The sequence below is a fragment of the Electrophorus electricus genome, chromosome 11 (assembly GCF_013358815.1).
Source record: "Electrophorus electricus isolate fEleEle1 chromosome 11, fEleEle1.pri, whole genome shotgun sequence".
Taxonomy (NCBI): Eukaryota; Metazoa; Chordata; class Actinopteri; order Gymnotiformes; family Gymnotidae; genus Electrophorus; species Electrophorus electricus.
The window spans coordinates 12,565,771-12,583,889 of record NC_049545.1 but is presented as its reverse complement, the minus strand read 5'-3'; the positions used below and the strand labels follow the sequence as shown (position 1 = coordinate 12,583,889).

The 18,119-nt window shown below is 39.6% G+C and overlaps 1 protein-coding gene across 1 annotated transcript; it reads right to left on the bottom strand.

Moving 5' to 3' along the window:
* Positions 1-10,048: 10,048 nt before the first annotated feature.
* Positions 10,049-16,182, bottom strand: LOC113572750 (hydroxycarboxylic acid receptor 2-like). Its single transcript, XM_035531617.1, has 2 exons — positions 15,209-16,182; positions 10,049-10,097 (listed from the first exon to the last, which is right to left on the bottom strand). Exons 1-2 carry the CDS (start codon positions 16,168-16,170, stop codon positions 10,049-10,051), a joined length of 1,011 nt encoding a protein of 336 aa, XP_035387510.1. The 5' UTR covers positions 16,171-16,182.
* Positions 16,183-18,119: the final 1,937 nt, after the last annotated feature.

Genomic DNA, 18,119 nt, shown 5'->3' with positions numbered 1-18,119 from the left:
TCAGGGTATGTTCAAATACTGGCCATTCTTGATATAACATGTAGGTATTTCTTGCAGACATGCAACAAATCTAAAACTGTGTTTAACACTTTTCTATTTTGTTTATTTGCACATGGGTCCTATGTTTACTATAAGTTTAACTGCTGCACTTTTGTAACATTTAATTTGTCCACGGCATTGTTTTAAGTCATTGTAGCTGTATTCTTATTGTCTCTCTAAAACCACTACTATATTTTCTTCTGATTGTATCTTTTATTTCATGTATATTTGCATTGCTTGGTCTATTTCACTACATTTTAAGTTCATTTTGAACTGAATTGAATAAACTACTTTCCTCCTATTGACCGCTATCTTTCTATAAGAGGTAGCAGTCAGAAGAAACCTGAAAAAAAGTATTTTTGTGTGCTGCTCGGCTTGGATGCAAAATATTTGGTACCAGGAGTGGGGTTTCATCTGACAGTTAGGGGGGCTAGTGCAGTTAAGAGAAATATGGTGTTGGTGCTGGTGGAGTCCAGGGTGACGGCTTTCTGTAGGAAAGATGGACTTTCATCTGGACATGCACAAAAGCAGAGCTTCTGGACCTAAATGCAGCGCTCATTGCTTCAGAACGTCTCCTGTCAACAGCTGCCACAGAGACTGTAGCGGCCTGTAATGTCAGATGAAAAGGCTGCCATCAGAGACCACTTCATTGAAGGGGTGAGGGATGCAAGCCTTAGGAGAGAGCTACGAAAACCTGTTAGAGAGAAGCCACAGGTATCTTTCATTGAAGTAAGGGATAAGTCATTATATGGTCTTTGGAGGACCTCAGGTCATGTGCTAAGGGGAGTAGGAATAGGCGTGCAATGTCTGAAGAGCTCTGAAGATCAATGTCTGAAGGTGTTCTGCCGTTGACTTGCCAGCCAAGCACACTGTAACTTTAGAGGATGTTCTTAAGATGGTGACTGAGCAGGGTAAGGCTAATGGTGAGCTGACTAATGTGGTCAAAGAATTCAGCCTTCCCAGGCCTAAGACTGAGTCAGCAGCTACACATAGACTGAACACAAAACCTAAGTTCACTGATGATGGTCAGCCCGTATGTTTTAAATGCAATGGAGTAGGTCATATTGCTCGGAAGTGTGTCCACTGACAAAAAAGTGGTCTAATCCACCTCCCACAGTTGCCCTTAACAAAGCAATGCAGAAGCAGACCATAGGTTCTCCCTGCACACAATCTAGCCATAGCAGACCATTGGAATGTGCTGTTGGGACTTGTCCAGTGGTAAATGTGAAAATTGGAGGGGTCAGTGCTACGTGTTTATTCAACACTGGCACACAAGTTTGTACAATTGCTGAAAGCCTCTTTAGAGAACATCTTCATGGAGATGATGAAGATATGTTGTCTACATCCAGTTGGCTTAAAATCACCACTGCCAATGGGTTAAACATTCCATAACTAGGTTACCTTGAGTTGGCTGTGAAAACTATGGACATGTCAATACAAGAATGATGTTCTCTAGTGGTAAAGGATACTGAGAACTCTTCCACAGTCCCAGGAATCATCAGCATGAATAATATTAGCAGGTGATGAAAGGTGGTGCATTCTGAATTTGATATTGATATTTGACATCACCCTAGGTGAGTGCGGATGCACCCTGCTCTATTCACTGTACACCTACGACTGCGCAGCCACTTCCAGCTCCACCATCATTATCAAGTTTGCTGATGATATCATCGTCATGGGCCTGATCTTGGACAAGGATGACAACTCCCTGGCAAAGAAGGCTCGTCAGCGTCTTAACCACCTCAGACGCCTAAGAGACTTCAGACTGCCCTCCAAGGTACTGCGGAACTTCTACACCTGCACTATCGAGAGAATCCTCACGGGGAACATCACAGTCTGGTTTGGGAACAGCACCAAGCAGGACAGACAAGCACTCCAAAGGGTGCTGTATGTGACAAATAAACCAACCTGAAAAGTGGAGACTTGCCATCAGATTGAAAACACGCATTCCAAGGAGTCCAGACTGACAACAGTGTTCATAAAACTGCTAGAGTAGCTGGAAGGGAGGTAGTACACACTGGCTTCATCAGTTGCTACAGTAATGGCCAAGGGGTCAAAAGTTTTCTCTGAAATAGGTTGTAGAAGCATGCTGCTGGACCCAGTGAATACATCTCTTCCTGATGGGCTGACTCCAAATTCCCTCTGTCATCTCCTCCAGGGGTCAGGTGTTCCAGATCCAGGAAAGTCACCCAGCCACATATGGGCTGTTCAGAGCCGCTTTTAGAGAAGTTACACGTAAGTGGTACTGATGAGTAAAAAGCAGAATTGAGAACACTATTGACCAGGTTTTCAAGTATCTTTGTTCTTGAGGATGATAACCTGAGGTACACAGATACAGTTCAACAAGAAATTATGTTGACTGATGATATTCCAATAGCTCATCCGTACAGGCGCATTGCACCAACCCAGTACAGGCAAGTTAAAGAGCACATCTCTAAATTTTTTCAAAAAGGGTGTGATTGAGGAAAGCACTAGTACATATGCTTCACCTATTGTCTGGTTCAGGAGGTCTGATAGTAGTCTTAGGCTCTGCATAGACTACAGGTGACTAAATGCAAAGACCAAACATGATGTTTTTCCTCTACCAAGAATAGAGGAAAGCTTTGAAGCATTGCAAGGAGCCAGGTTTTTCTCAACAATATACTTGGCTAGCGGTTATGATCAGATTGCGGTTCATGAATGTGACAGGCATAGAATGACATTTACCACTCCCCCTGGAACTTACCAGTATACTAGGAGGCCCTTTTGGGTCTGTAATGGTCCTTCAACATTCCAGCATCTGATGCAGTCCACAATGAATGACCTAGTTTTGCAGATTATGTTAGTATATTTGGATGACATACTGGTGTACTCTCAGACATTTGGTGAGCACATGGAGAGGCTCGAGATTCTACTGACCCAGATGAAAGAGGTACGTCTAAAAGTGAAGCTTGAAAAGTGTCTTTTTTTTCTTTCTTTTTTTTACAGGAGAAGGTTTGTTTCCTGGGACATGAGATATCAGCCCAAGGAATTGGTACAGATCCTGGCAAGGGTGAAGCAGTAAAGTCAAAGAAAGTTCCAAGCACAGTTCTTGGGTTTCTGTAGTTATTACAGAAGGTGCATTGAGAGCTTCTCGAAAGTGACAGGCGCACTTCATGATCTTGTCAATCTGTGCCTTCATGAGTAGATTCTTGTTAGGAGGAATGGGGAATTTGAATCATTTTGGTCAGCTGAATGCCAAGCATCATTTAAATTATTAAAAGAAAAACTCACCTCTGCTCCTATCCTAGGTTATGCAGATTTCAATTTTCCTTTCATCGTAGAAACCGATGCTAGCAACTATGGATTAGGTGCGGTGCTCTACCAACTCTAGGGTGATTGCAAATGGGTTATAGCATATGCCAGTAGAAGGCTTCATAATGCAGAGAGAAATGATACAGTATGAAGCTTGAACTGCTTGTTCTTAAATGGGCCATCACTGAGAAATTTAAAGGAGCTGTTTGTTGCCTATATAGACAACAACCCTCTGTGTCACCTGAAAACATCCGAGCTTGGTGCCCTTGAGCAGAGATGGATAGCTCAATTAGCTTTTGAAGTTAAATATCACCCAGGGAGACACAACACAGCAGCAGATGCCCTCTCTAGGCATCTGCAAGCAGGGGAGCCTGACTTTAATAAGGACCAGGAGTATGATGGATGTGTTGCTATATGTAATGTGGTGGATAAGGGCACTCCCCTAGATTCTGAAGTAATAGCAGGGGGAATCAAGTACTGCAAGATTAGATAGATTCGGGCCTTAGAGTCTTAATTGATCAATGAAGGAAGTGGTCCACAGGACAATACCTCCACTTTCCCTTGTTGCACTAAGACAGAGCTTGCCAGGGACCCCACAATTAATGTTTTAGGAGTTTGGGGGATAGAAAGGGAAAGCCCAGTAATCAGGAGAGGTCTTCTCTGTCTAGACCAGTGAAGTGTCTGCTAAAGCAGTAGAGGCACATCCAAGAGAGAGAAGGATTACTATACCGTGTTGTTGTTGATCCTCGCCATGGTCAGTGTCAGCAGTTGCTTTTGCCTACGTGTTTGAAAGCAGCTGTACTGGAGAGTGTTTATGAATACATGGGACATACAAGGGACTGAACGTATGTTAATGCTGCTAAAACCTAGATGCTTCTGGGTGGGTATGTACTAAGATACTGAGCAATGGGTTAAAAAATGCCAAAGGTGTATATTAACCAAGATGCCCCAATCCAGGCTACAACCCCCTATGAAGTCTTTCTTAGCTTCACAGCCTCTTGAAGTCATAGCAGTTGACTTTACAGTTCTCGAACCAGCTGCAAACAAGCATGAGAACATGTTGATAGTAACTGACATGTTCACCAAATTCACTCAGGCTTTTCCTACTAAGGATCAGAAGGCAGAAACCACAAAAAAAAAAAAATCCTCCTCAAAGAGTGATTTATGAAGTATAGGGTATCAGAGAAATTGCACTCTGATCAGGGTAGAAATTTTGAAAGTGAAGTGATTGCTAAGTTGTGTAATCTTTATGAAGTCAAGAAAACACGCTTAGCCCTGAAAAGAAATGCCATTGGCCAGAGCATCTCTTGGAACTTGTTTATGCCTATAATGTTAAACCTCAAGCTACAACGTACTACTCACCATACTACTTACTTTTTGGAGTGGAACCTCATCTCCCAGTAGATGCTCTGCTAGGTCAAGAATGGGTAGTAGACAAAAAACATGACTGGTTAGCTGTTCACCAAGAGAGACTGAGAGAATCCCATGAAAAAGCCAAGGAGTGTATGGAGCATAAGGCAGCTGAAACAATTTCAAAGTTTAGTGACAAGATGTATTGTCCCTCTATCGAGGTTGGTCAGCTTGTCTATCTGCGCCATTGACCTATAGGTAGAAATGAGAGCCAAGATTCCTGGGGTCCTGCAGTCTACATGGTGGTGGAGATTCAGGGCACTACACGTGCAGCGTATATAGTGTAGAGTTGCATCCTTAGGTAAACCCGATTGCTGTGCCTGAGAATAAATTAAGTCTCACCTAATATCCAGTGTGTAGGAGAGTCTCTGCCTGAAGAATCTGTATTGGACCTGTCTGGGCCAGAGTGTTTGGTACTTGAGACAGTACCAAGCCATCAGCTCTTTCAGATATAGATAACAAATATGAAGCTGAGACATTTTCCATCTACGGTCTGCCTCGTCTATACTCTCTTTTCAAATACACATTATTTAACCAAGGTGAAGGGTTGATTAAAGGCATTGATATAATCATATGAGGAGCCAGTTCATCTAAAATAGTTGATATAGATCATTATTAACTTCCACCAGATGACAAAGCTGTGGAGATGATACTTTATAAATAGATAAATTTAGAGTTTAGCCACAATAGGCAATTGTAGCACTTTGAAGGACTTCATCAACATTCTCTAGGTTGTTTCAAATTTCTTACCTAGTTCTTCTCCACCTGTCCTGTCTCTATCTCTGTCACTTGGACTGGACCATACCAGCTTTTTCTACTGTTGAAGTACTTTTCTGTAACTGCCTCCAATATCTGTGTTCAGCTCCCATAATTCTCGAAGACATGTCATCTATCACAAAGGCAGAAACGACACTAACCAACCTTGTTTGAACAATGTTACCAACCCTGTTGATGTTTTTCATGGTCCTCTAGATAACGTCATAGAAGAACTTTGCAAACAGATGGGCCCCTCTCCTAGGAGACTTCAACCTCCCTTTGCACAAATTGCAATCCACTTACTCATTTTGGTGTTATCATCTTTTGACCTGAACTTCAACCACTCTCTTCCAACTGACAAAGTGTGAAACATACAGGAACTGATCTTCGTCAAGCTTACGGCATCCCTTGACATGATAGGAGGCATAGTAGGGACTATTCAGATCATCCATTTGTTTCATTTAAACTCTACCTCCCTATCAGTACACCTAAAGACAGCAGCAGAGAGAACCAGAAAAACTGTTTCTGTTTCTTAAGGAATCTTTCCTTGGAGGAGTGTAACTATAACATGTGGACTCTAGGTGAAACAGCCTTGGCTTTATGACAATGTCACAGAGATTTAAAAAAAAAAAAAAAAGCTTTTTGTTAAGATGCACATCAGGGCAAATTCTGAAGCTAAAAGTTAGCTTGAAAAATATGGCAAAGGTGGTTCCACCAATACTGTCTTTGGCTAATGTCGGTCTCCTGACAATCAATATTCATTAAGCAAGATAAAATTAGTTTGCCTTGGCAAGGTTTGTATGTTTCTTTATGTTGGAAATATTAAACTGGAATGAAGCCTAGAAGACTCTGATCCACAGCTTGCACTTCTTGGAATTTGTTTTGTGTTTGGGAGAAAGTAGTGTCCAAAAGATGTTACTAATGTAGGTGAATAAAACCTCTTACCACTTTCTAACTGTGAAGCAACTGAGGCCACACAAGTTGCAAAAATCAGAAGCAGTAACAATATTTAATACAAATCATAATATAAATATGAATATACTATCTATATGATGGGGTGTATCTTTAAAAAGCTATGAATGACCATGCATAATGTCCAGAGTTCCAGTCTAACACGAAGGCCTAATCAGATGTCCTTTTCTGATGGAGTAGCACTCCACAAGTCATTGGTCTTAGCCACAGTCAAATTTAGAGTACTGGGGCAGAGGTAAGCTGCTAGACCAGACAACTATAACATGGGCTGCCGAGAGGGCGAACGCTCTCACAGACATGCACGGCTTCTAATTATTGAATACAGATATTCTGATTTAGAGATGTATGGAGTGGACAACATGACAAGAATGAAGGCAGACAGGTGAGGTGAAAACAATGAATATGTTTAATAAACAACAGAAAATCAGAACTATCAACAAGAAGGGAAACAAAACAAAACACTGGGTAAAACCAAACACAGCAAAACATGCTAATAATATCTGGAGACATGAAAACTAGAGGTAGTCAAATTAAACAGACAGAAACAGGTCTAACCAAAGCTAAGAAGAACCAGGAAGAGGCTGGTATAACACAAAGCAAACAGTACAGTTGGAATAATAAATGAACAGAAGGAAAACTAGACAAACTAGAAAAACCAGTCAGAATTATAATTAAACAGGAGAAAACAAGACAAATTAGGTTAAATGGGCAGATTAAGAATAAACTAGGCAAACAGGAGAAGAACCAGACTAATCAGGAAAAGTAGAAAAAGATAAATAAGGAGCAAACTGATGAAAAAGAAAGAAACCAAACAGACTAAGCAGAGTGGATGAGCAGCAAAGACACATAGTGTAAGACAAGGGCTAAACAATAGACAGGTTGTAGAAATCTTTTTATTATTTTTATTATTATTTTATTATTTTTAATTTTTCATAAAATGTGTACACCTACGACTGCGCAGCCACTTCCAGCTCCACCATCATTATCAAGTTTGCTGATGATATCATCGTCATGGGCCTGATCTTGGACAAGGATGACAACTCCCTGGCAAAGAAGGCTCGTCAGCGTCTTAACCACCTCAGACGCCTAAGAGACTTCAGACTGCCCTCCAAGGTACTGCGGAACTTCTACACCTGCACTATCGAGAGAATCCTCACGGGGAACATCACAGTCTGGTTTGGGAACAGCACCAAGCAGGACAGACAAGCACTCCAAAGGGTGCTGTATGTGACAAATAAACCAACCTGAAAGGTGGAGACTTGCCATCAGATTGAAAACACGCATTCCAAGGAGTCCAGACTGACAACAGTGTTCATAAAACTGCTAGAGTAGCTGGAAGGGAGGTAGTACACACTGGCTTCATCAGTTGCTACAGTAATGGCCAAGGGGTCAAAAGTTTTCTCTGAAATAGGTTGTAGAAGCATGCTGCTGGACCCAGTGAATACATCTCTTCCTGATGGGCTGACTCCAAATTCCCTCTGTCATCTCCTCCAGGGGTCAGGTGTTCCAGATCCAGGAAAGTCACCCAGCCACATATGGGCTGTTCAGAGCCGCTTTTAGAGAAGTTACACGTAAGTGGTACTGATGAGTAAAAAGCAGAATTGAGAACACTATTGACCAGGTTTTCAAGTATCTTTGTTCTTGAGGATGATGACCTGAGGTACACAGATACAGTTCAACAAGAAATTATGTTGACTGATGATATTCCAATAGCTCATCCGTACAGGCGCATTGCACCAACCCAGTACAGGCAAGTTAAAGAGCACATCTCTAAATTTTTTCAAAAAGGGTGTGATTGAGGAAAGCACTAGTACATATGCTTCACCTATTGTCTGGTTCAGGAGGTCTGATAGTAGTCTTAGGCTCTGCATAGACTACAGGTGACTAAATGCAAAGACCAAACATGATGTTTTTCCTCTACCAAGAATAGAGGAAAGCTTTGAAGCATTGCAAGGAGCCAGGTTTTTCTCAACAATATACTTGGCTAGCGGTTATGATCAGATTGCGGTTCATGAAGGTGACAGGCATAGAATGACATTTACCACTCCCCCTGGAACTTACCAGTATACTAGGAGGCCCTTTTGGGTCTGTAATGGTCCTTCAACATTCCAGCATCTGATGCAGTCCACAATGAATGACCTAGTTTTGCAGATTATGTTAGTATATTTGGATGACATACTGGTGTACTCTCAGACATTTGGTGAGCACATGGAGAGGCTCGAGATTCTACTGACCCAGCTGAAAGAGGCACGTCTAAAAGTGAAGCTTGAAAAGTGTCTTTTTTTTCTTTCTTTTTTTTTACAGGAGAAGGTTTGTTTCCTGGGACATGAGATATCAGCCCAAGGCATTGGTACAGATCCTGGCAAGGGTGAAGCAGTAAAGTCAAAGAAAGTTCCAAGCACAGTTCTTGGGTTTCTGTAGTTATTACAGAAGGTGCATTGAGAGCTTCTCGAAAGTGACAGGCGCACTTCATGATCTTGTCAATCTGTGCCTTCATGAGGGGATTCTTGTTAGGAGGAATGGGGAATTTGAATCATTTTGGTCAGCTGAATGCCAAGCATCACTTAAATTATTAAAAGAAAAACTCACCTCTGCTCCTATCCTAGGTTATGCAGATTTCAATTTTCCTTTCATCGTAGAAACCGATGCTAGCAACTATGGATTAGGTGCGGTGCTCTACCAACTCTAGGGTGATTGCAAATGGGTTATAGCATATGCCAGTAGAAGGCTTCATAATGCAGAGAGAAATGATACAGTATGAAGCTTGAACTGCTTGTTCTTAAATGGGCCATCACTGAGAAATTTAAAGGAGCTGTTTGTTGCCTATATAGACAACAACCCTCTGTGTCACCTGAAAACATCCGAGCTTGGTGCCCTTGAGCAGAGATGGATAGCTCAATTAGCTTTTGAAGTTAAATATCACCCAGGGAGACACAACACAGCAGCAGATACCCTCTCTAGGCATCTGCAAGCAGGGGAGCCTGACTTTAATAAGGACCAGGAGTATGATGGATGTGTTGCTATATGTAATGTGGTGGATAAGGGCACTCCCCTAGATTCTGAAGTAATAGCAGGGGGAATCAAGTACTGCAAGATTAGATAGATTCGGGCCTTAGAGTCTTAATTGATCAATGAAGGAAGTGGTCCACAGGACAATACCTCCACTTTCCCTTGTTGCACTAAGACAGAGCTTGCCAGGGACCCCACAATTAATGTTTTAGGAGTTTGGGGGATAGAAAGGGAAAGCCCAGTAATCAGGAGAGGTCTTCTCTGTCTAGACCAGTGAAGTGTCTGCTAAAGCAGTAGAGGCACATCCAAGAGAGAGAAGGATTACTATACCGTGTTGTTGTTGATCCTCGCCATGGTCAGTGTCAGCAGTTGCTTTTGCCTACGTGTTTGAAAGCAGCTGTACTGGAGAGTGTTTATGAATACATGGGACATACAAGGGACTGAACGTATGTTAATGCTGCTAAAACCTAGATGCTTCTGGGTGGGTATGTACTAAGATACTGAGCAATGGGTTAAAAAATGCCAAAGGTGTATATTAACCAAGATGCCCCAATCCAGGCTACAACCCCCTATGAAGTCTTTCTTAGCTTCACAGCCTCTTGAAGTCATAGCAGTTGACTTTACAGTTCTCGAACCAGCTGCAAACAAGCATGAGAACATGTTGATAGTAACTGACATGTTCACCAAATTCACTCAGGCTTTTCCTACTAAGGATCAGAAGGCAGAAACCACAAAAAAAAAAAAAAATCCTCCTCAAAGAGTGATTTATGAAGTATAGGGTATCAGAGAAATTGCACTCTGATCAGGGTAGAAATTTTGAAAGTGAAGTGATTGCTGAGTTGTGTGATCTTTATGAAGTCAAGAAAACACGCTTAGCCCTGAAAAGAAATGCCATTGGCCAGAGCATCTCTTGGAACTTGTTTATGCCTATAATGTTAAACCTCAAGCTACAACGTACTACTCACCATACTACTTACTTTTTGGAGTGGAACCTCATCTCCCAGTAGACGCTCTGCTAGGTCAAGAATGGGTGGTAGACGAAAAACATGACTGGTTAGCTGTTCACCAAGAGAGACTGAGAGAATCCCATGAAAAAGCCAAGGAGTGTATGGAGCATAAGGCAGCTGAAACAATTTCAAAGTTTAGTGACAAGATGTATTGTCCCTCTATCGAGGTTGGTCAGCTTGTCTATCTGCGCCATAGACCTATAGGTAGAAATGAGAGCCAAGATTCCTGGGGTCCTACAGTCTACATGGAGGTGGAGATTCAGGGCACTACACGTGCAGGGTATATAGTGTAGAGTTGCATCCTTAGGTAAACCCGATTGCTGTGCCTGAGAATAAATTAAGTCTCACCTAATATCCAGTGTGTAGGAGAGTCTCTGCCTGAAGAATCTGTATTGGACCTGTCTGGGCCAGAGTGTTTGGTACTTGAGACAGTACCAAGCCATCAGCTCTTTCAGATATAGATAACAAATATGAAGCTGAGACATTTTCCATCTACGGTCTGCCTCGTCTATACTCTCTTTTCAAATGCACATTATTTAACCAAGGTGAAGGGTTGATTAAAGGCATTGATATAATCATATGAGGAGCCAGTTCATCTAAAATAGTTGATATAGATCATTATTAACTTCCACCAGATGACAAAGCTGTGGAGATGATACTTTATAAATAGATAAATTTAGAGTTTAGCCACAATAGGCAATTGTAGCACTTTGAAGGACTTCATCAACATTCTCTAGGTTGTTTCAAATTTCTTACCTAGTTCTTCTCCACCTGTCCTGTCTCTATCTCTGTCACTTGGACTGGACCATACCAGCTTTTTCTACTGTTGAAGTACTTTTCTGTAACTGCCTCCAATATCTGTGTTCAGCTCCCATAATTCTCGAAGACATGTCATCTATCACAAAGGCAGAAATGACACTAACCAACCTTGTTTGAACAATGTTACCAATCCTGTTGATGTTTTTCTCTAGATAACGTCATAGAAGAACTTTGCAAACAGATGGGCCCCTCTCCTAGGAGACTTCAACCTCCCTTTGCACAAATTGCAATCCACTTACTCATTTTGGTGTTATCATCTTTTGACCTGAACTTCAACCACTCTCTTCCAACTGACAAAGTGTGAAACATACAGGAACTGATCTTCGTCAAGCTTACGGCATCCCTTGACATGATAGGAGGCATAGTAGGGACTATTCAGATCATCCATTTGTTTCATTTAAACTCTACCTCCCTATCAGTACACCTAAAGACAGCAGCAGAGAGAACCAGAAAAACTGTTTCTGTTTCTTAAGGAATCTTTCCTTGGAGGAGTGTAACTATAACATGTGGACTCTAGGTGAAACAGCCTTGGCTTTATGACAATGTCACAGAGATTAAAAAAAAAAAAAAAAAAAAAGCTTTTTGTTAAGATGCACATCAGGGCAAATTCTGAAGCTAAAAGTTAGCTTGAAAAATATGGCAAAGGTGGTTCCACCAATACTGTCTTTGGCTAATGTTGGTCTCCTGACAATCAATATTCATTAAGCAAGATAAAATTAGTTTGCCTTGGCAAGGTTTGTATGTTTCTTTATGTTGGAAATATTAAACTGGAATGAAGCCTAGAAGACTCTGATCCACAGCTTGCACTTCTTGGAATTTGTTTTGTGTTTGGGAGAAAGTAGTGTCCAAAAGATGTTACTAATGTAGGTGAATAAAACCTCTTACCACTTTCTAACTGTGAAGCAACTGAGGCCACACAAGTTGCAAAAATCAGAAGCAGTAACAATATTTAATAAAAATCATAATATAAATATGAATATACTATCTATATGATGGGGTGTATCTTTAAAAAGCTATGAATGACCATGCATAATGTCCAGAGTTCCAGTCTAACACGAAGGCCTAATCAGATGTCCTTTTCTGATGGAGTAGCACTCCACAAGTCATTGGTCTTAGCCACAGTCAAATTTAGAGTACTGGGGCAGAGGTAAGCTGCTAGACCAGACAACTATAACATGGGCTGCCGAGAGGGCGAACGCTCTCACAGACATGCACGGCTTCTAATTATTGAATACAGATATTCTGATTTAGAGATGTATGGAGTGGACAACATGACAAGAATGAAGGCAGACAGGTGAGGTGAAAACAATGAATATGTTTAATAAACAACAGAAAATCAGAACTATCAACAAGAAGGGAAACAAAACAAAACACTGGGTAAAACCAAACACAGCAAAACATGCTAATAATATCTGGAGACATGAAAACTAGAGGTAGTCAAATTAAACAGACAGAAACAGGTCTAACCAAAGCTAAGAAGAACCAGGAAGAGGCTGGTATAACACAAAGCAAACAGTACAGTTGGAATAATAAATGAACAGAAGGAAAACTAGACAAACTAGAAAAACCAGTCAGAATTATAATTAAACAGGAGAAAACAAGACAAATTAGGTTAAATGGGCAGATTAAGAATAAACTAGGCAAACAGGAGAAGAACCAGACTAATCAGGAAAAGTAGAAAAAGATAAATAAGGAGCAAACAGGAGCAAACTGATGAAAAAGAAAGAAACCATACAGACTAAGCAGAGTGGATGAGCAGCAAAAACACATAGTGTAAGACAAGGGCTAAACAATAGACAGGTTGTAGAAATCTTTTGAAGTTAAATGTGGTCTAAACTCATCCAGTCATGTACAACTACATAGACCTTGTATTACAAAATGACAATTGTTTCTCTGATAGCATGGATTTTACATCAGTTAGAAATATTGACCAATTTAGGATGAAGCATGGGTTTAGTTTGTTTTTAAGACCAGTAAATCTACTGCACAAGATACTGATTTGCTGATATCAATTGTGTAAAAAATCTCTCACATTTGCTGTGCACATTTACTATAATAAAGCCTGAGCCCTGCAATAATCAAAATATTCATGTTCTATTTGCCAAATGGTAACCTATTTGGTTACTTTTCCACTCTAGCCTGGGCTTTAGCCTGATAGAATTCTGAACACTGATATATCTATTCTCACATAAGGATTTGCATTTGATGGAACAGAAGCTACAAAGCACTTCTGTGGGTTACTCCAGAGTTTTTTCAAAACCTTCATCCAACAAGAAAATTTTTTATGATCACTGAAATATATTTGATTTGATTTGACTTGTTGAAAAATAAATGAAGAAATATCAAACATCTATTTGGGGGGGAGTGGTGGAAGTGCAGGACACTTAGCCTCTCTCCTCTCCCAAGATATTTTCAGCTACCTCCCTAAATGAATATAAACAATGTCTTGAGAGCTGATATCTAGGTAAGAGTTTCAACATGGTAGTATAACAGCTCACTTCTTCCTCTTTCAAGTTCCAAAAGCAAAGCAGTACATCACATCGGCTTTTGTGTGGTATTAAGCAGGGGAATAGAGCACAGACCTTCTTACAAAAAGAATACAGTTTAAATTCACAAGCCGATGATTCATTATTCGGTGCTGTTACGGAACCTTCTATGAGGTGATATGATACTACACTGTCAAACATTAGTTCTTTTTTACCAGTATGAGTTTCATGTGAGAACATAAGGTTTTAGGTTAAATTCAATGTTGTTTATAATGGAGAAAATGTTTCGGCTGCATCTCATATTTAGGCTGTAATATGTGCAATAAATTACACCAGCCTGCTTTTTTTTTTTGCAACAGAAGAGCCTACTTTCTTTTGCAATTTTGGACTGTTTTATGATCCTACTCCATTTTGTCTTTTTTTGCATATGATGTTGGTGATTCATAGTAGAACACGGCTTTACAAAAAATACCACCTGATCCATTCCAAGAGTAAATTTTCCAGCATGAAAATTATGTGGATCAGACTGTATTTCCTTTAACAATGTTTGGTCACAATCAATGGAAGTCATCCGCAAAATTCTGGACACTCACACATTTACCTATTTAATTTAAAAGGTAGATTTTTGGTCTGTTAGGAGTGAGCATGATTGAAAATTCTTCAAATGCAATAGTAAGAGTTATTTATTTATTAACATTAGCTTTATGAATAGGAATTAAATGCCTACATTTTGCAGGGCATAGCTTGATTATTGTTACATTTTATGAATATGTCCCAAGGTTTTTACTGATTATTTTATTTATTTATTTAGATTTTATAAAATACAACATACTTCAACGTGGCAGATTTATGTATAAATTAAAAATATCATTTGTGAACTCATGATGTATTTTATTTAAGCACACTAAAATCTAGCCAGAGTGTACATTGACTAAGGAATTTTCAGTTTACTCAGAACCAATATTCTCATGAAAATTGTTGATAGTTTTTGAAGAAAAAAACAACAACAAAAGCATTTTTTGGCCTATATTCAACCAAAGTTACTATATAGTAATATGGTAATTGATTGGATAAGAATGGTGTGAATAGATGATTATTTCTGTGTTAAAACATTTGTAATAACATCAAAAAAGCATAAAATATCTGCCAAATGCCACAAATGATAATATTAGATCTTTGAAATTAGTGGCTTATTGGCCAGTGAAGCTGGTGAAAATTTCTATTAGAAGAATCTAATATACAATATTCTGTCAAATGATTTCAAGGAGATGAGGATTAGCTCAGTTTTACAAATTTGTCATACTGACAATTTCTATAATGTGGCTATCTCTATAATGTGGCTCCTTTCTTTCAAAAGTAGAGAAAGTTAAGTTTTGCCTGTTTTGACTGCCAATTTCACTTTTGCGAATACTCATCGATGCCCTATACATTCTATACTGATAGATCGAACCTTTAAAAGTGTCACGGAAGAGGGAGCCAGAAAAGCAATAGATTATGGGGTCCAGCACACTGTTCAGGTAGGTGAACCCAATGAAAACAATAAACACTTCACTATTTAGTTTAAAGGCTGTACAGTAGTCATTTCCCAGAGTTTTCAGATAGAGTGCAGAAAGTCCTGTGACAACACCAGGACCGAAACATATGATGAAGACCCCAACTATTACCAGAACAATCCTCATGGCCTGCAGATTTTTCTTTTTACTGACCTGGCGTTGACGTAAAACACAGTAGATTTGGATGGAGCAAAAGAGTATAAGCAATAGAGGGAAGAAAAACTCCAAGATGTACACTAGGTAGTGGAGCTGGATGCTCAGTGGTGGGTTCTCATAGGGGTGGAAGCTCCGACACAAATAGATATTCTCATCAGTCTTATTTGTCAAAGAGGCATTCTCATAAGAATCATTTTCCAGCTTTCTCAGGACATCGTTGTTCACTAACAGTGGGAGCCGCAGAGCAATCGCCACAGTCCAGATGAAGCAAACAGTCATAGCAACGTGTCGTAATCTCATGAAGTTCACTTTATGAAGTGGATGGACAACCTTAAAGTACCGATCCAAAGCCACAGCCGTCATGAAGCCAATGCTGGCTGAACGGTTCACTGCAATCATGAAGAGGTTGATACGACACCAAGCATCACCAAACACCCAGTTCTCGCCACGGAGCAGATTGTCAATCCGGAAAGGTAAACTCATCAGGAGCAGGAAGTCAGCCAGAACCAGGTTGAAGAGAAACAGTATGGTGGGTCTCCAGAATCGAAAACGGAAACAGAAGATACCTAATGCTATCAGATTCCCTGGCAGGCCCAACAGAAGCTCAGTGATGATTATAGGAGGAAGAATAGAAGCTGATATTTTCTGTGGGAAATCACCACAATGAATATCAGAATCATTGTGTGACATGGTAAGTTCTTCCATAATCTGTTCTTTTTTATGTTTTCACCAGTGACTGTATTCCTCTTCCTTTTTGTAAAAAAGTATATTAAAAAAAACATTAAGCATAATATACATGACAATATACTTTAAATGTCCTATTATTGTTTATATAAGTTAAACGTAAAGGTTTGCTCATTTGTTATATTCAGAATGTATCAGCTAAATGTGCTTACCATGTTCACCTATACCCATGTCTATATGTGAACTATGACATGTACATGACTCTACTTTATGCAACACAAAAATACTACTATAACCATGACCCAAAAGCAGCATATAATAATGTTCCTAATGCATTATAATTCTATTCTTAAGGTGTGTTTTTAAGAGTAATCACTTTTTATTTAGTTCTAATAATTTACACTGCATCACCTGTTATTTAGGATTAGATGCTAATGAAATAAACTAAATCCCAGTATAAATAATTAATCTTACCAATGTGAACTAGAGAATGAACTTTAAAGTCAAGGTAACTCAAGACTCATTCTAATAAAAAGAAACTATTAATTCTGAACAGAACGTTTGGCCTGACAGCAATTAGCTAAGTCATCTTAAAGAGCTTACCAGTTATCCAGTCTGTGGTCTTCACTTTTATTATTATTACTGACAACAGTACTATCCTTTGACATCAGTCACTTGACATCCACTGTAAACACATTACTTTCCATACAATGCGAATGTATCCAAAAGAGGTTCACACATTATTATTTAAGAAAAAAAACATACGTGTCATTATGATTAAAGATATTGTAACAGACATAAATGACAGCAAATGTAGTAAAATGTGTTGCTATAACTTCCTGCAGGTGAACATCTACTGAATTTTTTTAGGTGTGGTAGAGTTGTGGCATGTTAAAACTAGTTTTCTTTGCAACAGTGATTTTGGCTCCACACCCCTGAAAATATATTTTCAGATCTATTAAATAATGCACTAAAAAGTGCATTTCTAGTTTCACTGTTAGTCCCTTAAAAATCAATAAACAAGATTATAAAGTGGAACTTTTAATACTAGTTACCCCAAATCTAGATTAAGCCAAGAGTTCAAAGTTAAAAGAATTTAAAGTGTTATTTACCATTGGCACTATGGTTTAGTACATAAATTGCCAAGGAATCAGACATTTATTTTTCTGACATTGTAATCATACTAGTGGGAACTATTGTAATAATACCCCATAACAGGTTAAACAAGTGTCATATCCTCAAAGAACATATCGCAGACTATACAATCCTAACTACTGCTGTAGAACTCTTTATTTTTTTTAAAAATCCTTTACAAAAGGAAGGCATTGTGATGGCCCAAGTGCCGCAGGGCAAGGAACAGGATGCGTAAGCTTTTCTCGACATTGACAAGCATTTATTAACATGAGACGATACACAGACAACCAAGAAACATAAACGGCACTGACACAACTAATCAGTGAAAAGTGATTTGGTTTCAATACACATGTAAATGACACAGAGAACAAGGTGCAAGTGTTGCAAATTACAGTGTTGAAAAGGGGGGCATGGTTACAGACAAGAGTGCAGTCACAGAGAAACAGTCAACAAAGATGTGGGCCATACCATGTGATATGTAGGGGAGCATACAGTTACATTCACGCACATCAGCAATTCAAAGTGCAAGAAGTCCATTCTACTTTCTCTCTACTAGCTGAAGGGGAGGCAACAGGAAACCATAGAAACATACAAGTGGGAAAACAAGGAAGTACTTAGGTTGCCAGGGAAATGGGGACGCTCCGGTCTGTGGGCGTGATGTCTTAAAACACATAGTGCGTCAAAAACTGAAACACTAGCAAACTGAAAACTGTTAACAGCCAAAGTGGTTGATGCATTAACCAAACTCAGAACACTGAGTCCGGCACACAACTTGGCAGCTTTGAAAAACACTTGAAATGATGCACTGAATGGCCATATGG